Source organism: Triturus cristatus, chromosome 9 (assembly GCF_964204655.1).
Source record: "Triturus cristatus chromosome 9, aTriCri1.1, whole genome shotgun sequence".
In the NCBI taxonomy this organism is placed as follows: domain Eukaryota; kingdom Metazoa; phylum Chordata; class Amphibia; order Caudata; family Salamandridae; genus Triturus; species Triturus cristatus.
The window spans coordinates 393,590,157-393,607,734 of record NC_140592.1 but is presented as its reverse complement, the minus strand read 5'-3'; the positions used below and the strand labels follow the sequence as shown (position 1 = coordinate 393,607,734).

Sequence of the window (17,578 nt, the reverse complement as noted above, 5' to 3'; positions counted from 1 at the left end):
GTACATTGATAGTGAGCCTCCAGGATGTTAGGTTAGTCATGGTCAGGAGGTGGGTGACACCTGCCTGGTGCTCGCCCTCCTTTAACAGCCAGTCATTGAGGTAGGAAAGATTGTAACTCCAGGCCTCCAAAGATTAGCTGCAACCATCACTTTCGTGAACTCGCGAGGGGCGCTGGAAATGCAAAAAATGAGCACAGCACCGCAGGTAACGTATGTGGGCTTTCAGGACGGGGATGTTGAAATAAGCATCCTACAGGTTCAGTGGTACCATCCAGTCTCCAGGGTCAAGGACAGACAGAACCCGGGCCAGCATGAGCATTTTGAACTTGTCTTTCTGCAGAATTGTACTGAGTGAGTGGAAATCTAAAATGAGACAGAGGCCTCTGTCCTTTTTCAGCACCGGGAAATAGCTGGAATAATAACCACAACCAACTTCTGTCACTGGAATCCTCTCTATGGTTCCTTTGGCTAAAACAGCCTGCACTTCCTGCTGTAAGAGACAGATGGTCCTCTGTGAGCGGGGTCTGAGGATGGTGAAAGATTTGGCGTGGTGTCAAGAAATGGTAAGGTGTAACTGATGAACAATTTGCAGGGCCAATTGTTATTACTTGCCACCTAGCAAGTAAATTTTAGATCCTGCCTCCAACAGGGTGGTTGTGCTCCATCGAGACTACGCTAAAGAAGCTTATGGGATGCAGCAGCTAGCAGAAGACTGGGCTGCACACTGTCCCTGTTGTCCTCTCCTGTGGGCATGGTGATCATGCAAAGGGTTGGGCGAGTGATGTACTGGTTGGGGTTGCTAGCAGTACTGAAAACATCCTGTACCATGGCCACGGAGGGGGCGAAGATGCGGAGGTGGGAAGGAGTAGAGACGCAAGGAGAGTGATCAGAATCTTCTTTATCCTTGAAAAGTCTGGGGCTAGCAATTGCTTGTCCATAGAACTGACCTGGATGTCTCAGGACAAGCCAGTGGACTGCATCCAGGGACACCCAAGAATGGCCACACTGGTGCCTTAGCCCTGATAGGGGAGTCAGTGGTATACAACACACAGTGGATGGTGAACTTACCCGCATCACAACCATCCAGCATAGCCAGGGAAAGTATGGCCCTGGCTTCTTCCGGGACCACAGACAATACTTAAAGCACGGAGTCCCTCAAGTTGTGAGAGAAGCAGCCTAAAAGGCAGCTGGCATTCACCGAGCGAAGGGCGAGACTTGTAGAGGTTAAAAACAGCTTACCAAATGTTTCCATCCTCCCATTCCCTGTCAGAAGTAGTAAAGGGGTAATAAGTTCAGGTTTACTCTGCTTGACGAAATCTGCATCATAAGCCTTTCAGGAGTGGTGTGGTGGGTGAATAAGGGTGTGTTGCCTGGGGCAATCGGACAGTTCATAGGTCTTCATGAGCAGAGTTTGGCCCAGGTACTTAAAAGATTATTGGTAAGAGCCTCATTGATTGGGAGTAGGGGATCAGAACTCAACTGGTCAGGCTGCAACACCTCTGTCAAAACATTAGTTTTAATTTCCTGGGAAGGAAGTTGAAGCACAGGAACCTCCACCACCCTTCACATTATCATAGCAAAGGAGGTGAAGTCTTCCATGGTAGGTCCCAGGGGAACACTAGCTTGGTGTCTAGGGAGGTAGCCAGACCACTGGCATCCTGGAGGTCTTCATACCAATTGTCTTCTTGGTAGGGCTAGGAAATTTCATCCTAAACATCATAGCCCCCATTGTTAGAGTGCAGAATGATTATTAATAAATTAAAGATAAAATAGGAGCCCTCCAGGAAGGTTGATGCACTGTATCATAATCAGAAGGTTGGTAAAAAGGTTGCAGATCAGAAAGAGATTGTGTTCCCCAGCCTTGACTGAGTCTGTGTGCTACTTTGTGTCAGACAGCTCAATGGGCTGTCGCCCAGAGTCGATGGTGCCAGCATCCATGGATTGTGTTTGCGTGGGTTGTGGCACCCGGGAGGGAACCGGTACTGAAGCTGGTCTGGAGCCCTGAGCGGACTATGGCCCTAGGGGCAGACCCACCAGCAGAGGCTCAGTTGGGAGGCTTCTCGGATTCTTATGGCCTGCAGGTGCATCAGAGAGCTGGTAACATGCCAAAAAGCTGCAGCATGACTTTGTAAAAGTTCCTGATTTGCTAAGGCAGCACCAATGACCCCAGGAATTTTGGTTGCCGCAGAACAGTGGGAATCAACTCTTAAATGAAAATCTTGCACCTTCTCGGGAGTTCGAGATTGGCACGACACGGTCAAATCATGCTTGGACTTCTTGTGCTTCTTTCTTGGATTCAGCAATCCGCCACGGAGAGCTTTGCTTCATAGTTTCAAATGACCTTGGGATGCATCAAGGCGCAATCACTGCAGGCCTTGGAGTTGTGGTCCAACCTTAGGCACTGCAGGCAAACCATTCGTGGGTCAGTCACAGCCTTTGTTTGCAACAGTCCCCACAGGATTTAAACCCTGCAGATTTGGGAGGAGACATCCTTGCACACCGAGGAATTATTCAATTTTTAGCAATTGTCTTAATAAGATGAGGGATCGCTTCAGATTAGCGCTGGTTGGCATAAAAAAAGAAAATTAAATCAGCGCACGAGTGGTGCCAATTAAGGGCCCCATGTGCAACTTGTGGAGCGGAACGATATATGTGTGGAGGTGTATCGCCACCTGTGGCACGGCGTAGTACTGCTTAAGATTTTCCAGATCCAGTCTGACTCTTGGTGAGTATTCAAAAAGTGAGGAATCTGCGGTTGGACGTTTCTATCAGAATTTACACTGTATGGCACCTGTCCTATTCTTACATCTGTAGATAATCATACAGCTTAAGGTTTTGGAATGGCAGTGAAAGGTTACAGTGATGAGGTTTGTCCCTTCTGTAATTCCTGTGCCTCAAACACTACTGGAAAGCATCTGCCCTCCTCCTGTAGAGGTCATGTGAAAAAGTAGGACATTTTTTAAAATTCCAACACCGGTTTCCTTGCTACACAAAATCTTCCGCAGAGGGAAAAAAATGTCAGGGTGTCTCCCCAATCATTACCTTTATTAGCTGCTTAAGCAGGCTTCAAACAAAATACTGTCACAATACACTGAGAGCATTAGCTTCAAAATATACAAAGAATCCCACCCCACCCCCACAAATACTTTGTCGTTTGTTACAGACAAGACCTTTGGCTAAAATGATAATTAGTCCTCGTTCTTAAATATGGCAATTCCTTTTGTTTGGTCGAACAAAGGAGTTTGGGACAGTGAAGTTCTTTAACAGACAGGACAAAAATGCTTAACTTATGGGTATAATATTACATGCATACTATTTACAGGCCTTCGTCTACAGGCTGGAATTTAGAAAGAACATTAATAGACAACAAATCTCACTTTAAACTCTGACAGCAATGGAATATTCATCATATATTCCAGTTCAAACAAGTCTTTCTACCAATTAAATTACATTAAATATACTTCTACAGAGGTCCTCAGTCAATGTAATCAGTTGGAGAAACAAAATAACATGCAATGGATTGTAAATGTGCCTTTTAGGCATACAGGTCAAATGGTTCTTCTTTTTGGAAAGCGCTTATAGCAAATGTCACTCAAAACAGACAAAAATTAGACACACTGAGATTATCAACTCCCTCTTCATGTTGTATCCTTAGCAGTAATAAGGGATAGAAACAAACGCAATGCCATACACACACACAACTCTAAATATACAATATTCTAAGCAACAGGATTAAATAATCCAATGTGTCAGTACCCGTTCTGAAGGCCTTGAATTGCAAAGCAGGCTATAGGCAGGCTAGCATTGTAAAAGGCCGGACATTTAACATAAAAAAAAACACTGTGTACAGATGAACAATTGACTTCGGCTCACACTCTATCCATTTACTTCTTTAGAATGCTAGCTAAAGTGCTCCATAGTAGATACTGTTTCGTGGCTCGTCTCATGCTGATAAGCTACTCCAAAACCAATGAAAACATCATATAGTTTCCTTTGGTGTTGTTGGCCAAATCTTCCTATGAAGTGTGGTGGGAAATGCCAGACATTATTATACACATGTGTAGGAAAAACAACAAGAGTTTAGTAGAATATTCCAAGAATTCAGGTTGAAAGCTATATTTGCACACATGCAAAATACGCTCAATGTTTGATGCACTTTACATTAAGGTCACTCTGTGGACAAAATACAACGATGCATTCAATTAAATATAAAAGCCTTCACATCTTCATATGTAATGAAATTGAAGTCAGACTTCACCACCCACATGCTCTCTCTAGTGAGAGAGTGATAGAGTAGGATACTTAATTTGTGAATGTCAGTCTGACTGCACGCAAAATAATCAACAGGTTACAAAAACATAGTTCTTCAAATCTATGCCTTCCAAAGATAGCCCATTCACCCTTCACAAAATGTAACACCCAAGATAAAGGGAGATGTTTTAACAGGCCTCAACATTAGCATAATACAGATCAAAGAAAATATTACTGCTGATATAGACGTCCACAACCGTGGATCCGCATTGCCTTTGGTTTGGCAGTTTGAAATGGGAAGCTTTCAGATTCCCTACGGGGTGCTGCCAAACAGTGAGACTGTCTTTACGAGGAACACTGAGTGATGAGATTTACAACCTAAGATTTGCAAGAAGAACATTACAGGATAAAACCAAATTAAAATTTCAGTGTGTTAATAGGAAAATCTAATAATCCATATCTGCTACCCAAGCCTTTCCAAATCTAGTAATGGCGTTGTACGAAATTAGCAACGGGTACTTGTATGGTGCACCCTATGCAGCTATATCAGCACTGACCTGTTGATAATATATTCTACAGTAATGGGTGGGATGCAGAAATCTCAGAACCTTACAGTGAAATACAATCTTGGAGGAATCTTTCGGAATGGATGATCTACTCTACAGTACCAGGGACCGTTTATGGCTTGTAATACTGTTTCTGGAAAGGTGCACCATAAAGAGTTTAAATGAACCAAGTTTTTATTAAATGCTATTAAAATGCTGGTTCCCTTTGAATAAGTTTTTACCTTTGTTTCATCAATCAATAGTAGCTTCTAAAAGGAGGCCAGCGTATGGGAAGCACAAATACCATCATCACATAACTACAATGTACCTTACATGCTATTATGATCAGCATTTTGAGAAGTATCCACATAAATTAGACCTTTTATTAGCCCAGCTGAACCGCTGACAGCCATGCAAGCAATCTGGGTGATTCTGCGTTTCCTGGCACATCAGCATAAAAAGCCAGTTCAAACCACATTGTTTTGGCTCACCACTGTGTGAGGGCTCTCTATAGTTTTCATACCTACCCTGGAAGTCACCCCTACTAATGGACCATTGCTGTGGAATTTATCTCCAAGGAGATAAAATGGCAACTGGCCTTACATGTTTGCATAAATAGGTTTATCTTTAGATGCTGATAACAAAACAGCCTTACCCTTGACGACATGCCCTACATCCTCAGAAGTCAGCATGCTTCATTTTAAAAGTTTAAAATGCCTTTTATGCACTTTGAGTGAGATAAGCCCATAGTAAATGGATAATTTAAGGTAATAATAAATTCTGACAAGAAAATAATCACCACCATATCCTCACAGTATAAATTACGACCAGGTGTTGAGGATTTGGTCAGTCAAGTTCATACATTTGTGCCAAAACAAATTATTCCCGATTTTGCCTTACTTCCTCATGACAAAAGCTTAAAGTGATAAACAAATGCAAAACTATTTAACGTTTTATTATCACTACCTCATTAAACTCTAATCGATGGGTAAGGCACCACATATCATCTCCCCATAATGGTACAGAAACCAAATACAGTGTCATTAGAATATATCTCAAGAGCTAAACCAGTAGATGGCGGTTGGCCACGGTACTGGTAGATGGTGGGGGTATTGGCGGGAATTTAATTGCCAGACATTGTACAGTGAGACTGTAAGGGCAAAATTAAACTAATTATATCAGTGAAACCGTGGATCTGTGACACCGATGCCAGTAGCTACATTTCTGTGAGGTAGGGATAACTTAGCCATGAAGTACTATTCTTAGTTAGCTACTTTTCCAGTAGTGCCTTATGAACTGCACTGTGATGCCATGCCACTCATGCGTTTTAAAATCTACTCGAGTTACATTCATCTGCATCAGCAAGAACCTGAGAGGCTAGGTGGAGCAATTAGTTCATATCTCTAAGGCTACAGTGGTAAGTGATTCATTTCATTAAAGCAACATTGCCATTTATTTAAAAATCTAGAACTTTTTTATTACATTTATTGGTGTTAGCAGATGTTGGAGTGTTGCCTTCTGAAACCTAAAAAAGCTTATGTATGTCAGGTGTTCGCAAACCCATGAGCAGCAGATATGTGAAAGGTGTGCAATACTGTCCAAGTAATTCGGGATTTACACCATCCCTTAGTATGTCGAAAAGATGTAACGGTGTTGATGTTGTTATGTTCAAATGTTTCACTTATAATCTGTCTTGCAAGGAAATCTCATTAAGGTTTCAAACCTTTGTTACTGAAGTGGCTACAGGCCAACAGCTTAAAGAGGCAAGATGCTTCACTGAATATCAATTTGGAAGTCTTTTAACGCGGCTGAGGATAGGGGTGAGGAACAAGCTGCATGGACACAAGCTTTACATCCTAATTTTCTTAAAAGAATTCCACTGGGTTTCATTCAATGAAGGCTGGGAAAATTGTGTCCCACAATCTAATATGAGAGCTGGCCCAGATGTTGCTGCAAAATAAGGTTAGGGTTCTCTTCATAATCAGTTTTATAGGCAATACATAAAGAACCCTGATGGATGAAACTTGCAGGACACCAAACTAACTCTTTCTCCTGCCTCAAATATTGATGATATCTCTTTGAGGAGTTTGGAATCCATTCCATTCCATTCCATTCAATTCAGTCATGAAAGAGCATGCAGCAACCCAGGCGAGGGCTACCTCTTAATTTGCTAGGGGAAAGAAGCAATAAATTCAACTTTTATTGAGAAGTAAGAGGATACGTTTACTAAACGATCGGGAGGTTTCTCATTGTATATCCTAATTCTATAGAGAATCTAACAATTCTACCTTAACAAGACTACTAATTAGACGAACATCACTAAGCACCAAAATTCAGTTTCAACATAAAAAGTACAGCTTTATGAGGGCATCACATAAAAAATTAACACAATTGTAGATATGAATTCAGCAAGGAATGTTCTCAATCCTTTTTCTTTTTCATCAGTACACGAGGAGCGTTGCACCATACAGATGACGGGATCTTCAAATTAGAGGGAGCACCGAGTAGAGGAAAGAGGCTCCACTTAAGCAAATCTGCCTAGTCTTGAACACAGCACGGATATTGTAGTTTAATATCCTCTCAGCCAGATGAGGTTGTAGGAAAGACTGCTATAAACCCTAAAAGATATTCACAACCCTTTCCACAAATGAGAATGTGAAAAAACTTGAAGTCTTGGTGAATCCAAATGTTATCTACATGTGAAACGTGCATTCCTGGTGGCAGATGTCCGTCTTTGATAATAAAACACATTTTTATAATGTAGGAACCCAAGAAGTGCTGTGCACAGGTGGTTGTGAGTCAGTACAGGAACAGTCAATTTGGGCTAGCTTCAAACTCCCTTAGGAAAAAGTACTTAGAAACACACTGGAATAGAGCCCAGCAGTATACAAAACACATGGCTTATATTGTAAATAAATAATAATGTTTCCAGAGCTTGAAGAACAGTAAAGGCTAAATATAAATTTTGGAACTTAATGTCCATTGTACGCTATGGGCGAACATGCAAAGGCAGTAAGCGGGCAAAAACAAATTCCTTAATAGGAGATGGGAAGAACCACTGTGATGTGGGGGAAGAGAGAAGGCAAAGGCGTTCCAACATCCCAAGAAGGAAATTCTCACAATTAAATGTTCAGAAAGCCATTTATCTTTGCTCTCAAACCCTCCTCACTTTCCTACATACAAACAAAATAAACAATCACAGCTGCACAATATTTGAGAGCCTCATATATGGAAATTGATCTTGACAATAAAACCAGCTTTTTCCAAAAGTTCAAAAGCTTTTGCTCTCTAGAATTATGAGCACAAGAAATGAAGCTTATTAAACATTTAAAATAAAAACTTGTGGCCGTCTTATAAACAGGGAAATTAGAATCTACCATGCATGCCAAACACCAAAGGTTGGCAGGCTTACTAACCTATGCTAAACATGGTCTTATTCGGTTTGCTGTTAAAGGATTTCTAGAAGATGAAGTATTAATATATTTTATTTAAGTCTTAGACTGCTATCCTTCCCTACCCCCACCCTCCAATTAGATCCTTAATCCATGCAGCATTTTCTTTTTTGAAGCAGCAAAGAGTGACGTGGTTCCTTGGGGGGCTTAGCGCAGGTCCTCCTCCTCACCCTGGATAGTTTTCTTGATACGTAGCAGCATGGTGGTAAGCCACTGGTCCAGCCTGGAGATTGAGTCATACTCCTTCACCTGGAGAAGGGCAAACAACACAACCAAAATGAGAAACAGACCAAAGTGATAAGAAAACAATCAGAAAAAGTTATTTAAGGATTGCCTGCCATCCCTGTATTTAACAACACCTGAAACCAACCTATACCGTGTACATACTCTGAGGGAGCCTGTAGATGCATGCAGGGCCGGACATGAAACCAGTCTATGTAACATCGAAGGAAGGTAATGTTAAAAGAAACTGAGTGTTATTATCAATTAGTGTGTGGGCAGATGGAATCAAGATAGCAAAATGTGTTGAACTACAATTAAACATTTAAAAGTTTGCTGCTGAAATTTGATGACTGCATGTCACAACTCTGATTTGCAATAAGGCCGACTCAGCCTTCCAATCTCCCATGGGCAGTAAACGGAGTACCACTGAATTAGGTATTTGCAACATCTATTTTAAATCTTCAGATCCAGAACTGGATTAAATTCTGCTTTGATCACTGCATCCTATCAAAGAAGCAATAGTAGTTGTATGTGCATGAAGCAGTGAACATTTGGTTTTGACTTCAGTGCATTTATGATTACTAGTAAGGTAAAGACTCGAGACTAGAGGAGGAAATAGCAATCTGGTTTAACCACAAAGAAAGGAACTAGGAAATTAAGATTAGGTAAATGAGACTGAGGATCTGGGTGTATTATATGGTGTGGCCAAACCGTGGAATACACTCGCATAAAACTGTATTGGGTCCAGTCAGGATAATTTGAACAACATTAAGCTCAACTCTGGGTAGCTATGGCTTCGAGCAGCAAGGCTTGAACAAAGGAACTTTGTGTAAAGCATTTAACAGTACCAAACACCAAAATAAGAAAGCTGCACAGCATGAAAGAAACAACACCAATTAATAAAATAGATAACATTTTTTAAAGTTTTAGAGTTCTTGAAGAGCTCAATCCTCCAGAGGGCTCAGGAGATACAGATTTTTAAAAGTTCTATCACTTTTAATATCAACTGCAAACAAGCTTTGGTGAACAAAAAGTTTGGAAACATTTCCGAGAAAAGTTAGTTTGGCTACTCCGGCATGGGTGAACAAATTAATGGTAAAGGTACAGTCGATCTGGCAGTATGACAACTGCCTTCGCAGTCTGCAGTTGCAGGCTGGGAGCCATTTTGTACTTTGTCACATACTGGGTGGCACAATCAGTGTTGTAGCCCTGGGTGGACACTCTGACTGACTTACATGCCCTTGGTACCCTCGGTACCATATGCTAGGGACTTATAAGTAAGTCAGTATTTGTCAAATAGGGATAGCCAAAATTACATTCACTGTCAGGGGTTAGAACACTGGCACCGAGGTCTGGTTATCAGGTCTCAGTGCACTCTGAGTTGAAAAACCAGTAGCTAGTAGCTCAAATTGGGTCAAAAAGTGTGAAGAAGCCTGAAAAAAGACTTTCTTACAGAGACAATTTAACCTAGCTGTGGTAAATGTCCTACGTTCTTACTTCTCGTGAAGGAAAGGGCAGTTTCAATTTTAAATTTCAGCTACTTCATACTGTCCTCCGTAGAGGGTTTGGCTTCTAAATGGTAACTTAATACCATAGCTCACGTCTGCCATGAGTTAATCTAGGAGTTACCATAGAGAACAGAGAGTGACTCCATTGGATTGTTCCAAGAGAGGCTAGAGTTTTTAGAGGACATAAAGATTTAAAACTTACAAATACTGCATTCATCAATATGAGGTATTGCGGGCAGGTAGTACATACCTGCATCACGACCATCAGAAAGAGTATCCTAACAGAGCATCAAGCATCATACTTGAAAGTAACAATTTACTTATCTTTTCAACATAAAGCAAAGTACCAGCCATAGAAATGTTACTACTAAACAGGACGGTAACAAGTGAATTTTTCTAGGAGGCAATAGGGTCAAGATTTGAATGGTGCAGCAGGTGCAGTAGTTCCAGGACCAAAAGCTCTAAGCACCCCACTAAGCACATAATGTGTCTATATTTTACAACTGTACAGGCAGACACAATTGCAGTTATCTTTCAGTTAAAAGGGGCTTGATTTAAATGGTGCATCAGGTGCAATGGTACCAGGGCGAAAGGCTCAAGGGACCTCACTAATTGCAGAATATTGCTCAATTTCACTACTAAACAGGGAGTCACAAGTGCAGTTATTTAGTAGGCACTAGGGTTAGGATTTCAATGGTGTTGCAGGTGCAGTGGGACCAGGTTCAAAAGTTGCCAGAACTTCAAATATCACTATATTTGACTACTAAACAAGCAGTCACAAGTGCAGTGTTGCCTTGCAGGCAATAGGATCAGGATTTGAATGGTGCAGTAGCACCAGGGACGAAAGCTCTAGGAACCCCTCTAAATACCAAATATTGCTACATTTTACTACTAAACAGGCAGTCACAAATGCAGTTATCTTGCAGGCAACTAGGGGCATGATTTGAACGGTGCAGTGGCATCGGGCCCAAAGGTTGTCAAAACTCTTCTAAACACAACATTAATTCTATTATTTTCCTCTTTCAAGACATTTTTCAAGATGTTGCTATTAGTTACCCGCACTATGCCACTAGTAACAGCACAATATATTGCCTTTTTGTAAATAAATAAGTCATAACACTTTAACAGACTTTCTGTGACTTATATTGTATAAATATTCAGCAAGCCACAACTTACAAAAAAAACCTGCTTTTTATTAATCACATAGACAAAAACCTAAAGCATTTACCAATGCTCGTTAGTTTTGCAATAACTCTAGCACAGTACAACGAATCCTCGCAAAATTTTCAAAACTAGTTTGACACTCAATTTAGCTGCAGTCTTTAAAGTTTCAGGGTGATCCATCTAGCGGGGCAGAGAAAAAGGTGGGGGTCCCAAAACGTGTTTTTACCATGCAATTTCCCATAGGGATTTTAGACACCGATACAGCCTGAACTGCTGAATGGAATTACTCAAAATTTGGCAGAAAGGTAGCTGTTAGTCCACAAAGCGACCTTTTTTTGTAAATTAGTGTTAATCCATTAAGTAATTTTGGAAATATTAAGGGAAATCCAAATTGAGATGTATAGGGACGTGGATGCTCAGAGGAGCCCGAAGGCCCCGCGCTTAAATCGGTTTGGCTGCAATCTTGGGACTCTGCTTCAGCCACGTCACACAAAAAACATTAAAAAGAAAGAAAAAGGAAAAGTGGTCGGGTAGGAATACCCTGACCCCATAACTGTGGTCCCGGGATCCCCCTGTGATCCTGACAGGGCCAAAAAGCACTTTAAAAATAAGGCTATGGGAATATGACGGAGTCGCATATCTGCGGCAATATAAAATAAATGACGCGCTTGATTACATTATAGCTCCTGAGTGGGCCAGGTCCCGGGGACATGCAGGCTCTTTGTTTTTTTTAAAGGGGGGGGGGGGAGGCTCACGCACCCCCTCCTTGAACTTAATTATGCCCCAGGGACCACCAACTCCCTGAGGCTTGATATTAATAATGCTTGGACCCCCCTTTCAGCCCCGGGGACCCACACCTTCCCAGGGCCAAGTAAAATATGAAGAAAGGGGGCAGCACAGACCCACCCCCCTCACACCCCGGGGCTTTCTTTTTAGATGAAGGGGACCTGTGCGGCCACCCCGCCGGTACCACCACCTCCCCAGGGAAGGCCCTTGCAAATCAAAGGAAGAGAGCAGCGCAGCCTCCCCTCCTTGAGCCATACATGGCCCTGGGGACCACCACCCACCAGGGCAAGCTCCTACTTTGTCCAGGGGTGCCCACCCCTGGGACATAGCCGTTTGCTTCAGCTTGGCGGTAGCTGGCAGCTCTCACCAAGCTTAAGAAAACACTCTGGTTCTAGTGTGCGGGAGCTGTCAAAGTGCTACCATCCGCTGCAGTGGCATAATAAAATGTAAGGAGGCCCCCTGCAATATATGCTAAAGACCCACTGCTTTTGGTGGTCATCTTGGAGTGGGCTTGTTGACATTATCCCACACATCTGGCTCAGAAATTATCCTCTTAACATCCTCTGTCATTATTCCACACATCTGGCTCTGAAAATATCCTCTTAACACCACCCATGTTCCTCTGACAAGTCACTACCACCGGACAATAGACACACTTTTAAAATGGAGTTAACTACTGATCTCACAGGATCCAATGCTTTCATAAGGAGGGAGCTCGGAGGCTGAGGATTGCTCAAGCAAGCTGTAATCCTTGTTTGGCCTCGCATCCCGTACATCGGACCCCTGAGCCGATATCGGAACATTCGACCCATGCTGGGGAACCTATCTGAATGAGGACTTCCTGCCAGTGGCCGGAACGCTTCAAGAAGGGACAGGAGAGGTGACCCGGCAGGTCGTTGCTTTTCGCCGCATCCCTGGATTGATGGTGGTGACTGCGGCTCAAGGTGAGACTGGGCCTTTGTTTTCAAGTGTGGCTCAGGTGGCACTGCCGATGGGTGAGGGCTCTGCTGGCTGGAGTGCCCGACGAAACTTGGTCCAGGTGCGGACTGGAGTTTGCGTGAGGTTCTCGCACAGGCTTGAGAGGCTGGGGCCTGCACTGCACCCTCACCCCACTGAAGGCACAGCAGATACTGTACAAACATGGTTGGTGGGGCCCTGACCTCTTGTGATTTAAGAGATACACTGCTATAAATGTTTTACACTGCAGTTAATATGGCACTTTAAAGTTTAGTGTATATACTGCATATAATTGTATGATAATTACCACCCTGCCTTATGCTTGATTCCAGACTGTGCCTCGGCATTTCTTCTTCGGCCTGAATCCTGATTGTATCTCGGAATTTCCTACCGTTCAACCATGCGCCCACCTTACCCCACCCGGAACTCGAATCTTGTGCGCTACGGACCCAACTCCTGGTCCATCAACTACCCAGACAAAATGACCAGTAATGCAAAAAAGAACTTCAAGCATAGTACTCTAAAACACCACCCTGAAACACTCATTGTAGATAACTACCACACAGCGACCAACGTCAACACGAAAACTAACTTCATTTTCAACACAAATCACCCGGCTAAATGGAAAACCAACTTCTCTCTTCACCTTCAAGTTGCCAAGTCAGTAATCATTCCCTATGGTGAATAAATCTCCACTACTATCTCCCCGACCTTCAATGGGGAACTCACCATCTCCATCTACAGAACTGGAACCATTCTCATACAGGCCACCGACCCGCACCTCACCACTTTTGACAGCCACTTCCCCACACTTCTTTCCTCGCTAACTCAACTGAGCCGTCAAACCATATCTCCCCAACCCACCATCACCCTTACTAACAACATGGAACCGATCCCATCTCCCTGCCCTGAAGAACCTCTCTTTAACTCATGGACGTCCACCATCACACACTATAATCACACTACCCCTATCATTACTCTCCGCCGCCAAACACCCACAACTATTACATCTACTAAGCGCACCAGGAACAACAAACTCACAATTAACAAACACCACAAGACCGATCTAGATCTTTACAGCTCGGACTCTAACATCTGCCCTCCCGCAACCAAAATCCCCACAGGCACTCTACACTCAACCCCTGTTAATCTGAACCCTCCCTCACAAACTACCTCTTCCTACAACACAGACCCTTTACCCCCGACCCTTACTTCCCCCATGTCCAACGTCCTCTCCAATCCAGTGGTCTCTCTCCCCACTGCTACCACTGCACACTCCCCCTCCGATGTCCCACATCCACAGATACAACCGGTCTCCACCGATTGATTACCTCACTGACCACCCCCGCGACATCCCCATGGCTAACTGTCACCAATCCTATAAACTCGTTCCCCCCTATTATCACTACACGCTCCCCCTCCGCCGTCACACACCCACATACACAACCTGCCTCCACCACTAATCTCATTGACATTCCCTGGAACTCTGACTTCTTACCCAGAATTTCTCTCCCTCCTCACTTGGACAGTAGACCCTCTACTCCTCCTTTGAACCCCTTGAATGGGAGCATTACTAATCCGGCTCCCCGCATCCAACCTCTCCCCTCTCCTAACCCCGCTGATTCCGTCCAATCCCCGAGCCCTGTTCACTCTCCCTCCAAAGACCCAAGTCATTCTCGGCCACTGCCTAAAACTTTAAATTTTTTCAGCTCAATAGCACAGCAACTGAACAGAATGGAGCTGAAAATGAACTCCCTTGCTGCTGATTTCCTACACTTTAAAGATCTTCTCAACAGGACCAACCACCGTGCTCCCTCCCCCCGGGTAGATTTCCTCCCACCCCACTCAATACAGCTCCCTTGGCCCCACAGTGCACCCCTCGTCCCTCCAGTGAGTTAGGCACTTCGACCCAACCGGGATCGCCAACCCTTTTCGATACCGAAACCTGATGAGATCAACGACTCTTACCTCACTTTGAGCCTGAAGTCAACACCTTTCCCCATCCCTGTTATTATCGGCACTAACAGAATCCCTAAAAATGTCCACTCGATTAGACTTCCTGCTCAATACTCCTCTATCCACCTTACTCCCCCCATCATCGAGGCTCCCCGTCCTCTCTCTTGCATGCTCCTCAACTGCAGATCAGCAGTACAACATGCCACAGACATTGCTGAAGCTCTACTCGCTGAAGAAATTGACATCGCTTTCCTCACTGAATCCTGGCTCAATGTCCACTCCACCCCCATCCTTGACTTTCTCACCCCTCCAGGGTACACCATCATCAGACAAGACAGACCGATCAAAACGGGGGGAGGACTAGCCACCATCCACAAGGCAGGAATACAGATTACCAAACTTAAACCTGCAGAATACCTATCGTTTGAATACATGGGTATCAAACTCACTGCCAAGGGCACCTCACCCATCAAATTTCACACCATCTACCATCCTCCTGGAGAGCGTACCCTTTTCCCCGAAGAACTAACAGACCTAATATCACGGTTCTCCATGACGGACACTAAAGACGTGTTCCTGGGTGACCTAAATATCCACTGGAACGACCTAGAAGACTCCACTGCCCAGAACCTATACAACCTACTTGAAATATATAACCTCAAACAACTGCAATAAACCAACTCACATCAAAGGTGCAAAACTGGATGCGATCATTACCAACAATGATCTGGTCTCTCAGAGCGATTTCTCCCATTGACTGGTCAGACCACCACCTCATTCGGTTTAAGATTGATGCACTTGTCTTCCACCAACCTATTCGCGATGACAAACCTAAACACTGGACCAGAAATATCAAAGCAATCCCTTGATCCGAACTTGAATCCAGGATTCATGCCCATCTTCAACTCCAACCCTCATCATTGACGGCCGATGACCTCACTACTCACTTTAACTCAAAAATTAAAGAGGTTCTAGACCAAGTAGCTCCTCTCAAACTCAAACAATTGAGGCGAACCAAATCTAAACCCTGGTTTAATGTGGATCTGAATGAGGAAAGGCGTTAACTCAGACAAACGGAAAGGTCTTGGAGACTAAACCCCCCGACCTTACACCTAGCGCAACTTAGATCTGCTCAGTAAGCATAAAAAAAAACCCCAAAAACACATTTTCAGTGAAAAGGCGTCTTTCTTCCGCAGCCAACTAGACCTGGCAAAAAACAGACAGAGAACTCTTCAACATTGTCAAAAGCCAAACTAACTGCACTCCCTCTCAAGAAATCAAAGCCACCAATGAGCGTTGTGAAGAAATTGCCACCTTCTTCACTAATAACGTCTCGAAAATTGATCAATCCTTCATCCAAACCTCTAACCCTCCTTCCCTCTCAATCTGCCCCACTCTAACCACCCCTGATCATTCAGAAAGAGTTCTTACCAAGGACAACCAGGTCTGCCTCCAGCTAAAAAACAATGCGCATTGGTCCGACTTTGAGCTAATGTCGGAAAATGAGGTTTTCAGTATAATTTCTAACCTAAAACCTTCCTCCCACACTATGGACCCCATCCCATCCACAATCATAAAAGAACTTAACCACACCATTTCCCCTTTCTGGACAAAAATCATCAACGCCTCTCTCACCTCAGGCTGTGTCCCAGACCCCCTTCAACTTGGACAAATCACACCCATTCTCAAAAAACCAGGGGCCGACCCTAATGGTCTCAACAAACTCAGACCTATCTCCAACCTCCCATTCCTTGCACAAACATTCGAGAAATGCGTTCTCCATCAACTCAACCAACACATTGATGACTTCAACCTCCTCGACACCTTTCAATCAGGATTCAGGAAAGGCTGTAGCACGGAAACAGCTATGCTCAACGTTTCTGACGATATTTACAAGGCTTTAGATGAAGGTGATGCCTGCCTACTCATCCTTATTGACCTGTCTGCGGCATTCGACACAGTAAATCACCCAGCGCTTCTGGAGACCTTGTCGAAGCGCTCCGGCATCAATGACACAGTACTAAAATGGTTCACCTCCTTCCTTCAACACCGCTCGCAACAAATTAAAATCAACTCCTGTCTCTCAAAGCCAACAAAAGTCACACTTGAGGTCCCGCAAGGCTCGATCCTCTCCCCGGCCCTCTTCAATCTTTTCATGGAGTCCCTCACAATCATCTTGAAAAAAGCTGGTGTGAATTACCACCTTTACGCTGATGACAACCAAATCTATTTCAAAATCAAGTCTCCCAGCCACATCCAACACCTCAACGCCACTCTAACAGATATCCAAACTTGGTTCAATGCTAACCAATTAAAACTCAATCCAGATAAAACAGAACTAATCCTCTTCTCTCCAAAAAGCAACCATCGTCCAGTCGTCCAATCCAAGAGTGGCTCAAGAATCTGGTCGCCCTAAACTGCCCCATCGTCCTATCCGACTCAGTTAAGTCTCTAGGCATCACCCTTGACAAGAACCTATCTTTGGAGGCCCACATCAAAAACTCTGCAAAAAGTGCTCTTTTCTCTCTAAAACACCTCAAGAAATTGAAACCTTTTCTTCCCCATGATGACCTCAAGACAGTAGTCCAATCCCTAGTTCTCTCTAAAATCGACTACGGGAACGCCATCCTAACAGGGACTCCAAAGGCTCACCTAGCCCCTCTAAGGACAGTGTTGAACATGGCCGCTTGACTCGTATCTGGAGTAAAAAGATTTGATCACATCACTCCATCTCTCA

General features: G+C 43.7%; 1 protein-coding gene across 1 annotated transcript in view; it reads right to left on the bottom strand.

Annotated features, from left to right (window-relative positions):
* Positions 1-3,018: 3,018 nt before the first annotated feature.
* NAPA (NSF attachment protein alpha) overlaps positions 3,019-17,578 on the bottom strand; it is a 348,255-nt gene continuing 333,695 nt past the window's right edge. The window contains exon 11 of the mRNA XM_085625252.1: positions 3,019-8,497. Coding sequence (XP_085481378.1) covers positions 8,396-8,497 — 102 coding nt within the window. The 3' untranslated portion in view covers positions 3,019-8,395. The remainder of the gene's footprint in view (positions 8,498-17,578) is intronic.